The following is a 15,418-nucleotide window of genomic DNA, read 5'->3' as shown; positions in this document are numbered from 1 at the left end:
AATGACTCACCGTGGTCCAGTCTATAGCTTACCTCTTCATAAAAACTGATTAGATTGGTTTGACAGGAGCGATTTCTCATAAACCCATGCTGATATGGAGTTAAACAGTTATTCTCATTGAGATAATCCAGAATAACATCCCTCAGAAACCCTTCAAATATTTTACCAACAATAGAGGTTAGACTTACTGGCCTATAATTTCCAGGTTCACTTTTAGAGCCCTTTTTGAATATTGGCACCACATTTGCTATGCGCCAGTCCTGCGGAACAGACCCTGTCGCTATAGAGTCACTAAAAATAAGAAATAATGGTTTATCTATTACATTACTTAGTTCTCTTAGTACTCGTGGGTGTATGCCATCCGGACCCGGAGATTTATCTATTTTAATCTTATTTAGCCGGTTTCGCACCTCTTCTTGGGTTAGATTGGTGACCCTTAATATAGGGTTTTCATTGTTTCTTGGGATTTCACCTAGCATTTCATTTTCCACCGTGAATACCGTGGAGAAGAAGGTGTTTAATATGTTAGCTTTTTCCTCGTCATCTACAACCATTCTTTCCTCACTATTTTTTAAGGGGCCTACATTTTCAGTTTTTATTCTTTTACTATTGATATAGTTGAAGAACAGTTTGGGATTAGTTTTACTCTCCTTAGCAATGTGCTTCTCTGTTTCCTTTTTGGCAGCTTTAATTAGTTTTTTAGATAAAGTATTTTTCTCCCTATAGTTTTTTAGAGCTTCAATGGTGCCATCCTGCTTTAGTAGTGCAAATGCTTTCTTTTTACTGTTAATTGCCTGTCTTACTTCTTTGTTTAGCCACATTGGGTTTTTCCTATTTCTAGTCCTTTTATTCCCACAAGGTATAAACCGCTTACACTGCCTATTTAGGATGTTCTTAAACATTTCCCATTTATTATCTGTATTCTCATTTCTGAGGATATTGTCCCAGTCTACCAGATTAAGGGCATCTCTAAGCTGTTCAAACTTTGCCTTCCTAAAGTTCAATGTTTTTGTGACTCCCTGACAAGTCCCCCTAGTGAAAGACAGGTGAAACTGCACAATATTGTGGTCGCTATTTCCTAAATGCCCAACCACCTGCAGATTTGTTATTCTGTCAGGTCTATTAGATAGTATTAGGTCTAAAAGTGCTGCTCCTCTGGTTGGATTCTGCACCAATTGTGAAAGATAATTTTTCTTGGTTATTAGCAGAAACCTGTTGCCTTTATGGGTTTCACAGGTTTCTGTTTCCCAGTTAATATCCGGGTAGTTAAAGTCCCCCATAACCAGGACCTCATTATGGGTTGCCGCTTCATCTATCTGCTTTAGAAGTAGACTTTCCATGCTTTCTGTTATATTTGGGGGTTTGTAACAGACCCCAATGAGAATTTTGTTACCATTTTTCCCCTCCATGAATTTCAACCCATATGGACTCGACATCCTCATTCCCTTCGCTAATATCCTCCCTTAAAGTGGACTTTAGACAAGACTTTACATAGAGACAAACCCCTCCTCCTCTCCGATTTTTACGATCCTTTCTAAACAGACTGTAACCCTGTAAGTTAACTGCCCAGTCATAGCTTTCATCTAACCATGTCTCGGTTATTCCCACTATGTCAAAGTTACCTGTAGATATTTCTGCTTCTAGTTCTTCCATCTTGTTTGTCAGGCTTCTGGCGTTTGCGAGCATGCAGTTTAGAGGATTTTGTTTTGTTCCAATCTCCTCACTGTGGATTGTTTTAGAAATGTTCTTACCTCCCTTCTGAGTATGTTTTCCTGGGTCGTCTTTGTTCGAGTCTAATGTTTTTCTTCCCGTCCCCTCTTCTTCTAGTTTAACGCCCTCCTGATGAGTGTAGCGAGTCTTCTGGCGAATGTGTGTTTCCCAGGTTTGTTGAGGTGTAGTCCGTCTCTGGCGAGGAGTCCATCATACCAGTAATTCACACCGTGGTCCAGGAATCCAAATCCTTGTTGTCTGCACCATCGTCTTAGCCAGTTGTTTGCATCAAGGATCCTGTTCCATCTCCTGGTGCCATGCCCGTCTACTGGAAGGATAGAAGAAAAAACTACCTGTGCATCCAGTTCCTTTACTTTCTTCCCCAACTCTTCAAAGTCCTTGCAGATTGTCGGTAGGTCCTTCCTTGCCGTGTCATTGGTGCCAACATGTATCAGAAGAAATGGGTGGACGTCCTTGGAGCTGAAGAGCTTTGGTATCCTATCGGTCACATCCTTGATCATCGCACCTGGAAGGCAGCATACTTCTCTTGCAGTTATGTCCGGTCTGCAGATGGCTGCTTCGGTGCCTCTCAGTAGTGAGTCTCCCACCACCACCACTCTTCGTTGCTTCTTGGCTGTACTTTTTGCTGTCACTTGTTGCTGTGTGCCCTTTTCTTCTTTGCTTGCTGGTATTGCTTCATTCTTAGGTGTGCCATCTTCATCCTCTACAAAGATTTGATATCGGTTCTTCAGTTGTGTGGTTGGTGATTTCTCCATGGTCTTCTTGCTTCTTTTGGTCACATGCTTCCACTCATCTGCTTTTGGAGGTTCTCTGACACTTTTTGCACCTTCTGTGACCAGTAGAGATGCTTCTGTTCTGTCTAGAAAGTCTTCATTCTCTTTGATGAGTTTCAAAGTTGCTATTCTTTCTTCCAGACCCCGCACCTTTTCTTCTAAAAGGGCCACTAGTCTACACTTCTGACAGGTGAAATTGGATTCTTCTTCTGGTCGATCTGTGAACATGTAGCACATGCTGCAGCTCACCATGTAGGTTGTCACATCTGCCATGTTGCTCCTAGATCCTGCTGACTTGCTGTGTGTTTTCCTTATCTGAAAGTCCTCTCCTGAACTGACATCTCAAAGCTGAGTTATCCCAAGACACCTCAGTGGACCACAGTCTAAACTCAGAACAATTCAGCAGTGAGTTTACTCTGAGAGAGACCCATGATCATGTCCACCCTGACCCGGTCTGGTTCATCACAAATTAGTCCTAAGACCTCAAAGAACGTATCCACAGACACATATTCAGGGGCAGTAGCAGGTAAAGAGAAAGCCCCCGATTGAGGTTCTCTCCCGAAGTAAGGAAATAATTATCCCCACCCGCTGACTCTCATCTCCAGAGGATCGCGGTCTAAGAGAGAACAGCAGCTTACAATTCTCCCTAAACGCATGGAACTTCTCCTTTTCTCCGGAGAAGGTATCTGGGAGCCTGACCATAGGTTCAGGAGAGTGCAGCGAAACATCAACAGTGTCAGAGTGCCTACAGACAGATTGGGAAATAGAACCCTGAAAAGATTTAACCGTCTCAGAAAGCTCCTTCTGCCGTTAGTTATGATATCAGAAGAAGCAAGAGCCCTATGTTCCACTGACAAATCCTGCATCATTTGGGTCAGATTTGACATGTGACCCGCAAGAATGTACTGCGGATCCATAAGGAGCAAAGCAAAGAAAAAGAAAAAACTGTCAGTGGACAGTTACACTATCACACTGCAGCAATGCAGGTAGAAGCTAGCTCCGCTAGGTGGCAATAGAATGGAGAGAGGTCATGCACACAGCTGAAGCAGACCTTCTGTGCAGCAGCGAAGCTACCACCAGGTGGCAGCAGACAAGTCAAACCAGCTGGGTAAAATCCAAGACTGTAGCTCAGTACCAAATGAATAAGCAAACTCGGGGTCAGAGACAAGCCAGGGAATCAGTAACGGTTCAGGAGCGGATATGCCAAAGATTAGAGACAAAAGCAGGTCAGGGTGGAAGCCGAGTTCAAGTACCAAGAAGTCCAGACACAAAGGGAACACACAGAGACAAGACAATGATCAGGGTATAACACAGACATGGGTCGAGTTAGGAATAACAGCAGGACAAGTCAGGGTGTAACAGTCAGAAACTCACGCAATAGGCAGAACTATAACTGACATCGCTGCAGGATGCAGTGAAGAGAAATAGCAAATTTTTTTTCCAGTCCATAGATTCGCTCAGCAATTCCAGTAGAGTTCACTATGCGTAAAAAATAATTTATTTTCCTACTGCCAGATATTAGACACTTGAGCACACACTCCATCCTACAGAGTACAACCATGACAGGGTTTCTTTGCAATACTATAAAGAGACAAACTGAAAAACAAACATTATTAGTGAACCCCAAAACTCAAGTACTGACTTAAATCAGAGATTATAACTTGGCAGAAAGTATAGAAGAATCACAGTGGAGACAAGTTTCAGTACAATACATAAATGGTTTTACTTTTTGGCTTTGTCACAGGTCAGATGTGAAATTCAAGGAAGTTTTGCTTGTTCAATAATAATCTTCAATGCCCTTTATGTTTTGTGGCTGGAAGTTTGAACTGAACAGTGCACCAATAGTTTCAAGCAATTGGAAAGAAAAAGCATTTTTCTTGAATACATCAAAACATAGTGTAACGAATGGAAACGGAGGCACAGATGTACAAGTTCACATTCGTATTTATTAAGATTTGATGTGGAACCACTAGACCACAGTCCGGGGGGCTCCGAAGGGGGCGTTACTGCGTGAGCCCCAGACACCCGTAGTAAGTCCCCTCGAACAGGGACAGAATGGAATGCCTTGAGGACACGGGTGCTGCCTTCAGTTAGACCCCATACTCGTGGCGGCTGTCCCAGCGGAACAGACGGACCAGCAAGGTTAGCGGGTATTGCAGAGTTGACTGGAGGATACCGGGTGTAGAAGCTGGCGCCAAGGGTATTTGCGTGGTCCGGAAGTGAGGCTGGCGGACTGGCAGGACTAGACGGGTCCAGCATAGATGCTGCGGATGCAGTCCAGAATAGCCGGGAAACTGGTAGCAGAAGATCTGTGGAGACAGACAGAATAAGCGGAGTTCCTTGCAGATACTTCAGAAACAGAAGCGCAAGATAACAGGAACCGGAAGTTAGCAACAGTAGATACTTGTTGCTCCGGCGCCCTCCCTATGGTGGAAGGGCTAGAAATAATAGACAATCACACGCCATTGGTTAGAGGCAACATTTGGAAAATGCACACTGTCTCTTTAAGAGACCGGGAGCGAGTGCGCATGCGACCTAAGAACCCTGTCAGGGAACTTGCTGGCCGCACGCCAGGTAGCAGGAGTGGAAGGAGGGGTGGGGGCTGCGTCCAAGCAGCGTGAAGCCGGTACAGAGCGAGAGTCATGACGGAGACCCCCTGAAGGTACAGTCAGGGCCGCCATCAGGGCATTACAGCCGTTACTGCTGTATGGGGCCCGGTAGGCAGCAGTACACAGAGGGGCCCGTAGATCCGGGGCCCCACTGTTGTGCTTCTACTGGTCGGGCCCCATCGTGCACTAAAATCCTGTGCACTGCGGCGCACACGTCGGCGCTGGGGCCCGGGAGCCGTTTTGGAGCTGTGCACGGCCGTCTTACCTAGTTGGCTGTGCAGCTCCTGCTCGGCTGTAGCTAGAATGTATGGGCTCCCTGCAGGTCCTGACTACAGCCCATACATTCTAGCCGTCTCAGTAGTGAATGTGCTAGAATGTATGGGCTCCCTGCAGGTCCTGACTACAGCCCGTACATTCTAGCCGTCTCCGTAGTGAATGTGCTAGAATGTATGGGCTCCCTGTAGGTCCTGACTACAGCCCATACATTCTAGCCGTCTCAGTGGTGAATGTGCTAGAGTGTATGGGCTCCTGTCAGGTCCTCTCAGCAGCCCATACATTCTAGCTGCTGCTTCACTGCTGGAAACACTACAGTCATGGCCAAAAGTTTTCAGAATGACACCAAAATTATATTTTCACATGATCTGCTGCCCTCTGGTTTTTAATAGTGTTTGTCTGATGTTTATATCACATACAGAAATATAATTGCAATCATATTATGAGTACCAATAGGTTATATTGACAGTTAGAATGAGTTAATGCAGCAAGTCAATATTTGCAGTGTTGACCCTTCTTCTTCAAGACCTCTGCAATTCTCCCTGGCATGCTCTCAATCAACTTCTGGACCAAATCCTGACTGATAGCAGTCCATTCTTGCATAATCAATGCTTGCATTTTGCCAGAATTTGTTGGTTTTTGTTTGTCCACCCGTCTCTTGATGATTGACCACAAGTTCTCAATGGGATTAAGATCTGGGGAGTTTCCAGGCCATGGACCCAAAATCTCTATGTTTTGTTCCATGAGCCATTTAGTTATCACCTTTGCTTTATGGCAAGGTGCTCCATCATGCTGGAAAAGGCATTGTTGGGTGCCAAACTGCTCTTGGACAGTTGGGAGAAGTTGCTCTTGGAGGACATTCTGGTACCATTCTTTATTCATGGCTGTGTTTTAAGGCAAGTCTGTGAGTGAGCCGATTCCCTTGGCTGAGAAGCAACCCCACACATGAATGGTTTCAGGATGCTTTACAGTTGGCATGAGACAAGACTGGTGGTATCGCTCACCTCTTCTTCTCCGAATAAGCTGTTTTCCAGATGTCCCAAACAATCGAAAAGGGGATTCATCAGAGAAAATGACTTTGCCCCAGTCCTCAGCAGTCCACTCCCTGTACCTTTTGCAGAATATCAGTCGGTCCCTGATGTTTTTTTCTGGAGAGAAGTGGCTTCTTTGCTGCCCTCCTTGAAACCAGGCCTTGCTCAAAGAGTCTCCGCCTCACAGTCCGTGCAGAAGCATTCACACCAGCCTGCTACCATTCCTGAGCAAGCTCGGCACTGCTGGTAGTCCGATCCCGCAGCTGAAACAGTTTTAAGATACGGTCCTGGCGCTTGCTGGTCTTTCTTGGGCGCCCTGGAGCCTTTTTGACAACAATGGAAGCTCTCTCCTTGAAGTTCTTGATGATGCGATAGATTGTTGACAGAGGTGCAATCTTTGTAGCTGCGATACTCTTCACTGTTAGGCCATTTTTGTGCAGTGCAATGATTGCTGCACGTGTTTCTTTAGAGATAACCATGGTTAACTGAAGAGAAACAATGATACCAAGCACCAGCCTCCTTTTAAAGTGTCCAGTGATGTCATTCTTACTTAATCATGACTGATTGATCGCCAGCCCTGTCCTCATCAACACCCACACCTGTGTTAATGGATCAATCACTAAAACGATGTTAGCTGCTCCTTTTAAGGCAGGACTGCAATGATGTTGAAATGTGTTTTGGGGGTTAAAGTTAATTTTCTGGGCAAATATTGACTTTGCAAGTACAGTAATTGCTGTTAAGCTGATCACTCTGACATTGAGGAGTATATGCAAATTGCCATTAGAAAAAATGAAGCAGTAGACTTTGGAAAAATTAATATTTGTCTCATTCTCAAAATTTTTATCTATGACTGTAGACGCCCCAGGAATGACTGAGGTAAGTATAAAAAACATTTTTGTTTTTTTAACCTTGCTGTTCTGTTCGGTCTGGGGAGACCTATTTTGAACTTTGGTATTTTTTGGGGTGTTCAAGATGCGGTTCTGAAACTTGTGGTTGATTGACTTAAATGAGGATGGGTCGGTCGGCCACGGGTTTCAGAGCCGCATCTTGAATATTTTAAAGAATATTGAAGTTCAAAGTCGGTCATTTTTGACCAACAGAACAGCAGGGTTAAATAGGTGAGGTGGGGGGGAGTGAGACTGCAGATGATGAAGTGTGTTTTAGGGAGTACTGCACATGATGAAATAATAGGGGGCTGCAAATGATGAAGTGTATTTGAGGGGGTACTGCACATGAAATGATAGGGGGCTGCAAATGATGAAGTAAGGGGGACTGCAGATGAAGTGAAGGGGGGATAGGGGACTGCAAATGATGATGTGGGGGTGATGGGGACTGCAAATGATGTGGGGGTGATGGGGACTGCAAATGATGTGGGGGGACTGCAAATTATGTGGGGGGACTGCAAATGATGATGTGGGGGTGATGGGGACTGCAAATGATGTGGGGGTGATGTGGACTGCAAATGATGTGGGGGGACTGCAAATGATGTGGGGGTGATGGGGACTGCAAATGATGTGGGGGTGATGGGGACTGCAAATGATGTGGGGGTGATGGGGACTGCAAATGATATGGGGGTGATGGGGACTGCAAATGATGTGGGGGTGATGGGGACTGCAAATGATGGGATGATGGGGACTGCAAATCATGATGTTGGGGTGATGGGGACTGCAAATGATGTGGGGGTGATGGGGACTGCAAATGATGTGGGGGTGATGGGGACTGCAAATGATGTGGGGGTGATGGGGACTGCAAATGATGATGTGGGGGTGATGGGGACTGCAAATGATGTGGGGGTGATCGGGACTGCAAATGATGATGTGGGGGTGATGGGGACTGTTGTGAAATCCGTTCTTGGGCTCCCTCCTGTGGTTTTGAGTGGTATGGCTGCTTCTTGGATTTAGCTTCAGCAGCTGTTTTCACTGATCGTCTTTCTGGCTCGGCTATATTAGTCTGGCCTTTTCCCTCATTCAATGCCAGTTGTCATTGTTCCTGCCTGGAGTCTTTGCTCTTAGGATTTTCCTGACACTCTGACCAATTCAGCAAAAGCTAAGTCCTTGCTTGTTCTTTTGCAGTTCTCTTGTTGTTGACTTGTGGTTCTCCACTTTCTATGTTTTGTTCATTTGTCCAGCTTATCAGTATGGATCTATTCAGCTAGGCTGGAAGCTCTGGGCAGCAGAGTTTGCCCTCCACACCTTTAGTCAGGTGTGGAGATTTTTGCATTTCTCTGCGGTGGATTTTTTCTAGTTTTTATTACTGACCGCACAGCGCTCTGTCCTGTACTTTTTTCTATCTAGCTAGAAGTGGCCTCCTGTGCTAAATCTTGTTTCATACTACGTATGTCATTTCCTTCTCCTCTCACAGTCATTATTTGTGGGGGGCTAATCTATCCTTTGGGAATTTTCTCTGAGGCAAGATAGTTTTCCTGCTTCTATCTTTAGGGTTAGTTAGTTCTCCGGCTGTGATGAAATGCATAGGCAGTGTTAGGAGCATTCCACGGCTGCTTCTAGTGTTGTGTTGAGCTTAGGGTCTGCGGTCAGTATAGTTGCCACCTGCTCAGAGCTAGACGTATGTCGCTCCTAAATCACCAGACCATAACAGGGGACTGCAAATGATGATGTGGGGGTGATGGGGACAGGAAATGATGTGGGAGTGATAGGGACTGCAGATGATGAAGTGTGTTTGAGGGGGTTCTGCACATGATGAAATGATAGGTCGCTGCAAATGATGAAGTAAGGGGGACTGCAGATGAAGTGACGGGGGGATAGGGGGACTAAATGATGATAGGGGACTAAATGATGAAGTGGGGGTGATGGGGAATGCACATGAAGTGAGTGTGAGGGACGTGGACAGCAATTGAATTGAAGGTGGGGGTGGGAAGAGCAAATGGTGTATTGAAGGTGGGGAGAGCAAATAATGAATTTTGAGGGTGGGGAAGAGCAATTGATAATGAATAGAGGGTGGGAGAGAGAGAAGACATGGCAATGAATTGAGGCAGAAGGGGCATGTAACTATAATGAATTGGGGTAAGGGTTAGAGCGGGAGGTAAATAGTGGGGGTCGTTGAGGATAAAGTGACTGGTAATAAATTGGGAGAAAGAATACAGGTGCTAATTAATTTATATATTAAATGGGGAAAGTGGCTATATACAGATAGTGGGGGCACAGTGGCGGATTATAATTTGTATTTGGAATGGTGGGTTGCATAATAACCAATTATATATTAACGGTGGGTGAACGTCTGTAGTCAGATGTGTAGTGTAGAAGAAAGGGAAAAAATTGGGAATGTGCTCTGGAAGCGGTGCTCTAGATAACTCTGTTATTTTATGCAGAGACGAGTCCTGGCAGAAAGAAGTGATAGCGGTCTGCGCTGGATTAAAAAGAAACGCAAAGATGAAGGACTTTAGCTAGAGACGTCACTGGTGAGTATGTTACTTGTACACTGACACCATACACTGGATACTGTATACAGAGCTCCTGTGTATAATGTCACTGGTGATCACTATATTATCTGTACACTATACACTATATACAGAGCTCCTGTGTATAATGTCACTAGTGATCGCTGTATTACATGTACACTGTACCCTATATACAGAGCTCCTGTGTATAATGTCACTGGTGATCCCTGTATTACCTGTACACTGACACTATATAAAGAGCTCCTGTGTATAATGGCATCGGTGACCACTGTATTACCTGTACACACACTGCATACTAAGTACAGATCTCCTGTGTATAATGGCACTTATGGTGATAGTATTTTTTTTAAATTAATGATCAGTATTGTACTATTCAGTCACAATGTGGTGGTAATATGTTGTCCGGCCATGGTGTAGCGGTATTTGTTCCTTGTATGTGCTATTATTCAGTCACTGTGTGGTGGTAATATGTGGTCTATTCATGTTGTGTTGGTATTTGTTCCTTGTATGTAGTTGGTCACCATGTGATGGTAATATGTGGTCTGGACATGCTGCGGTGGTATTTGTCCCTTGTATGTGATATTGTTCAGTCACTGTGGTGGTAATATGTGGTCTGCACATGGTGTGGCAGTATTTGTTCCTTGTAGATAGTATTATAGGTGACTATGTGGTGATAATATGGTGTCTGGTCATGGTGTTGTGGTATTTGTCCCTTGTATGTGGTATTATTGGTCATTTGAAAAATTTAAAAATAAATAAAAATACACCTAAATTGTATTGCATATTTTAACAAATGTTTAATAGGTTAGAGTAGAGTAGGGCCCGGCCAAAAGAGTCTACCTTGTTGTCGTCAGATTAAAAAAAAACATTTTGGCCAAAACAAAAGCTGCTGGCTATGTGTTTGATCTGGTGATGGGAACTGTTAATGTGTGATTTGTGAGAAGTGGAGTTTTGCCAAGAGACAGCGGTGGGGCTGTGGACAGTTCGATGGGTGGAGGCGGGGCTTGGGTGGAGCCTGGGCGGAGTCTTAAGGGGGCCCTGAAAATTTTGCCAGTATGGGGCCCTGAAATTTCTAGTGGCAGCCCTGGGTACAGTAAACAGACCGGGTGTAACAGTATCCCCCTCTTTACGCCCCCTCTTTTTCAAGCCTGCATAGAATTTTTTCAGAAGAAGCGGAGCACGGATATTCTCTCTAGGCTCCCATGAACTCTCTTCAGGACCGAAGCCCCTCCAATCCACCAAAAAATAGCTCTTACCCCTTATCCTTTTAGTGGCCAAGATATTCTCTACCTCAAAAACATCCTCCTCACTGACGGGATCCGGAGTGGAACGAGGATCTTTAAAAAATGAACTCAAAAGTATGGGTTTGAGGAGGGAAACATGAAAAGAATTAAGCACACATAAGGAAGCCGGCAGTTTCAATTTGTACGAGACTGCATTAATCCGTTTCAGGACTTGAAAAGGACCGATGAAGCGGGGACCCAATTTGTAAGAGGGCATCTTCAGACGGATATATTTGGCGGAGAACCATACCTTATCCCCTGGCCTGGAAAGAAGGAGCCTCCAGCCGTCTTTTATCCGCATGCTTCTTCATACGTAGTGAAGCGCTCTCTAAGGCAACCTTGGTGCCACTCCATACTTTCGAGAACTCCTCCGTAAAGGTATCAGCTGCAGGAACACCAGAAGACCCAGAGATGGGAAGCGGAATCCTGGGTTGGAGCCCAAACACAATCTGAAAGGGAGATTTATCAGAAGACTCACTTACTTGATTGTTATACGAGAATTCTGCCCAAGGCAGCAACTTGATCCAGTCATCATGATGTACGTTGACGAAGTGACGCAAGAATCCGGTCAGAATTTGATTGGTCCTCTCTACTTGCCCATTGGATTGAGGGTGATATGCGGAAGAGAAGTCCAGCTCCACTTGTACAGACTTAAAAAGTGCTCTCCAGAATTTGGAGGTGAACTGGACACCCCTGTCGGATACGATATGGAGAGGAAACCCGTGAAGACGGAAGATATGTTGAATTAAATGATCAGCGAGCTCTGAAGCAGACGGAAGACCAGTTAACGGAAGAAAATGTGGCATCTTAGAAAAACTATCCATCACAACCCAGATGACTGAACAACCAGAGGAGACGGGAAGATCAGGAATAAAGTCCATTGCGATGTGCTGCCAGGGTACTGAAGGAACAAACAGAGGTAATAACCGCTCGGAGGGCAAACGCTTATCAGTCTTGTTGCGAGCACACGAAGGACAGGCAGCAACATACTCCTGAACATCTTTGCCCATGGAAGGCCACCAGTAGTAACGGGAGATAAGTTGCAGAGTCTTCCTTTGTCTGGCATGACCGGCGAATTTAGAAGAATGACCCCACCGAAGAACTCGTTTCCGATCTGAAGTAGATACAAAGGTTTTACCTGGAGGGAGTCGAGCAAGATTAACTGCGGCCACCGATACTAATCTGGAAGGTTCAATGATGTGGTACGGTTCTCCCACAAAATCGGGAGGCAAAAACGCTCTGGAAAGTGCATCGGCTTTAATGTTCTTATCAGCTGGTTGGAAATGAAGAACAAAATTAAATCGAGCAAAAAACAAGGCCCACCGGGCTTGACGAGGATTCAGTCTCTGAGCAGATTGAAGATAAGCAAGATTCTTATGATCTGTGAAAATGATAACCTGATGAGCAGCACCCTCAAGAAGATGATGCCACTCCTGCAGAGCTAACTTGATAGCCAATAATTCACGGTCTCCTACGGAGTAATTCCTTTCCGAAACAGAAAAGACTTTTGAGAAAAATCCACAAGTGACCATCCGGCTGGACGACGACTTCTGGGTGAGAACTGTGCCTGCACCTATGTAGGAAGCATCTACCTCAAGCAAAAATTGTTTTTCGGAGTCCGGACGATGAAGTACGGGTGCGGAGGAGAAGGCCTGCTTTAAGGAAGTAAAAGCCTCCTCAGCCTCAGGTGTCCATCCCTTGGCATTCGCGCCTTTCCGGGTCAAAGCCGAAATGGGTGCTACTCGAGTGGAAAAATTTGAAATTAACAACCGGTAATAGTTGGCAAACCCCAGGAACCATTGTATTGCCTTCAAACCGCATGGGCAAGGCCACTTTAGAATGGCAGATACCTTCTCAGGATCCATCTTTAAACCTGTAGACGAGAACCCAGGAAAGGCAGAGAAGATTGTTCAAAGAGACACTTTTCAATTTTAGCATAAAGTCTTTTCTCCCTGAGCCTTTGTAAGACCATACGTACTTGTTTCCGGTGGGAAGCTAAATCAGTAGAGAAGATCAGAATGTCATCCAGGTAAACAACAACACAAGAATAAAGCAGATCTCTGAAAATGTCATTTACAATTTCCTGAAACACTGCTGCTGCATTACTTAGCCCAAATGGCACTACCAGGTATTCGTAGTGTTCATCCCGGGTGTTAAAGGCGGTCTTCCATTCGTCTCCCTTACGAATGCGTATCAGATTGTAAGCCCCTCTGAGATCCAGTTTGGTGAAAATTTTAGACCCCCTAAGACGATGAAACAATTCTAAAATTAACGGCAACGGGTACCTGTTCTTTACCGTAATCAGGTTCAGACCCCTGCAATCGATACAGGGTCGTAGAGATCCATCCTTTTTCTTCACGAAGAAGAATCCAGCTCCAGCAGTAGGTGAAGAAGACTTCCAGATGAATCCTCTGTCCAGGTTCTCTTGAATGTATTCAGACATGGACTGAGTCTCTGCTTGAGAAAGAGGATAAATCCGTCCACGTGGAGGAGACGCTTCGGGAAGCAGATCAATGGGGAAATCATACGACCTGTGTGGAGGTAATCTCTCTGCCTCTTTTTTCCCGAAGACATCAGCGAAGGACCAGTAAGGAGACGGCAAACCCAGCAGGGTTTTAGGTTGTACTGGAGGAAGAGCAGGACGAACCGGAATGATACATTGATCAAAGCAAGAATCTCCCCAGTGCAGGATCTCTCCCGTCCTCCAATTTAGAACAGGTTCATGCATCCGGAACCAGGGTAGACCTAGAAGCAAGGGGTGAGACAAATCTGGCAACACATAAAAATGGATTCTTTCAGAATGGGTTAGACCTACCCGGAGTTCCAAAGGCACAGTCTGGAACCATATGGACTCCGACAGGGGTCTGTAATCCACAGATGTCACTTGCAATGGTTCCGATAAACGCTGGACTGGAATCTGATAACGATCCACAACCGCCTGCCGAATAAGGTTCCCAGCGGCACCAGAATCCAGGTGACAGCACTCTGAAAATCTTGTTTTGCCGATGGCCACCGAGACTGTTATTTGCAAAGCTGGAGAGAGATGATCCTTACCTAGGGTAGCCTCTCCTACAGACCCTAGGCACTGGAGTTTCCCGGTTTCTTAGGACAGGAGCGGATATAATGCTTGGCACTGCCACAGTAGAAACAGCTCCCCTCAAGGCGACGCGCCTCCTGGCGACGGTTGACCAGATTTACACAATCCACCTCCATAGCTACAGGAGCGGGAGACAAAGTTGGAGAGTTTGCAGATTTAGGAGCACAAGAAACCTGGTGATTGGATTCTTTTTCACATCTGATCTCGTTGGAGCGTTCCTGAAACCGTAGATCAACCCGAACTGCCAGGGAAATCAGGTCATCCAGAACGTAGGCAAGTCTTGTCCCGCCAACTCATCCTTAAGTCGTCCAGAGAGTCCCTGCCAGAAGGTAGCTACCAAAGCCTCATTGTTCCAGGAAAGTTCAGATGAAAGAGTATGGAACTTCACCGCATACTGAGTCACCGTAAGAGCCTCCTGTCGTAGTCGAAGCAGAGCAGAAGCTGTCGACGTAGTACAACCAGGTTCGTCAAAGGTCTTGCAAAATGCCTATAGAAAAGACTGGAGATTAGTAACCAATGGATCCACCCTCTCCCACAGCGGATTCATCCAGGCGAGCGCCTCTCCATCAAGGTGGGACATGATGAACTTTGGCCAAATCAGAAGCAAACCTATGCCCCAATAGTTCAAAGTGCAGTGTGCACTGATTTATGAACCCTCGACACAAAACGGGGTAGCCTCGGAAGTGGGTGGGAGCCGCTAAGCGAGAATCCTTACTTGCTGTGCAGTTCGATACCTGGACACAGGTGGCAGGAGCAGGTGCAATCGAAGAAGCCAGACTATCCAGGCGAGCAGATACATTGTGCAGGAAAGGCATGATCTTATCCTGTTGCTCCTTCAGCTGGGAGATCTCCTGACGTAACTCCATGACTGGTGATTTCTCGGATCCAGCGGGTTCCATGGCCGGAGCAATCTGTAACGAATGGAAACGGAGGCACAGATGTTGAAGTTCACATTCGTATTTATTAAGATTTGATGTGGAACCACTAGACCACAGTCCGGGGGGCTCCGAAGGGGCCGTTACCGCGTGAGCCCCAAACACCCGTAGTAAGTCCCCTCGAACAGGGACAGAATGGAATGCCTGGAGGACACGGGTGCCACCTTAAGTTAGACCCCGTACTCGTGGTGGCTGTCCCAGCGGAACAGACGGACCAGCAAGGTTAGTGGGTATTGCAGAGTTGACTGGAGGATACCGGGTGTAGAAG

At 45.8% G+C, this 15,418-nt stretch overlaps 2 protein-coding genes across 3 annotated transcripts in view; both read left to right on the top strand.

The window, feature by feature from the left end:
* Positions 1 to 15,418, top strand: part of LOC138663705 (oocyte zinc finger protein XlCOF22-like) — a 469,510-nt gene that overhangs the window by 211,291 nt on the left and 242,801 nt on the right. The window lies entirely within an intron of this gene.
* Positions 1 to 15,418, top strand: part of LOC138666522 (zinc finger protein 585A-like) — an 84,393-nt gene that overhangs the window by 43,632 nt on the left and 25,343 nt on the right. Inside the window, exons 8-9 of the mRNA XM_069754737.1 lie at positions 12,617 to 12,672; positions 13,558 to 13,659. Coding sequence (XP_069610838.1) covers positions 12,617 to 12,672; positions 13,558 to 13,659 — 158 coding nt within the window. The remainder of the gene's footprint in view (positions 1 to 12,616; positions 12,673 to 13,557; positions 13,660 to 15,418) is intronic.

Source organism: Ranitomeya imitator, chromosome 2, assembly GCF_032444005.1.
Source record: "Ranitomeya imitator isolate aRanImi1 chromosome 2, aRanImi1.pri, whole genome shotgun sequence".
NCBI lineage: Eukaryota > Metazoa > Chordata > Amphibia > Anura > Dendrobatidae > Ranitomeya > Ranitomeya imitator.
Note: the sequence above shows the minus strand (reverse complement) of the source record. Positions and strands in the feature narration are given on the sequence as shown.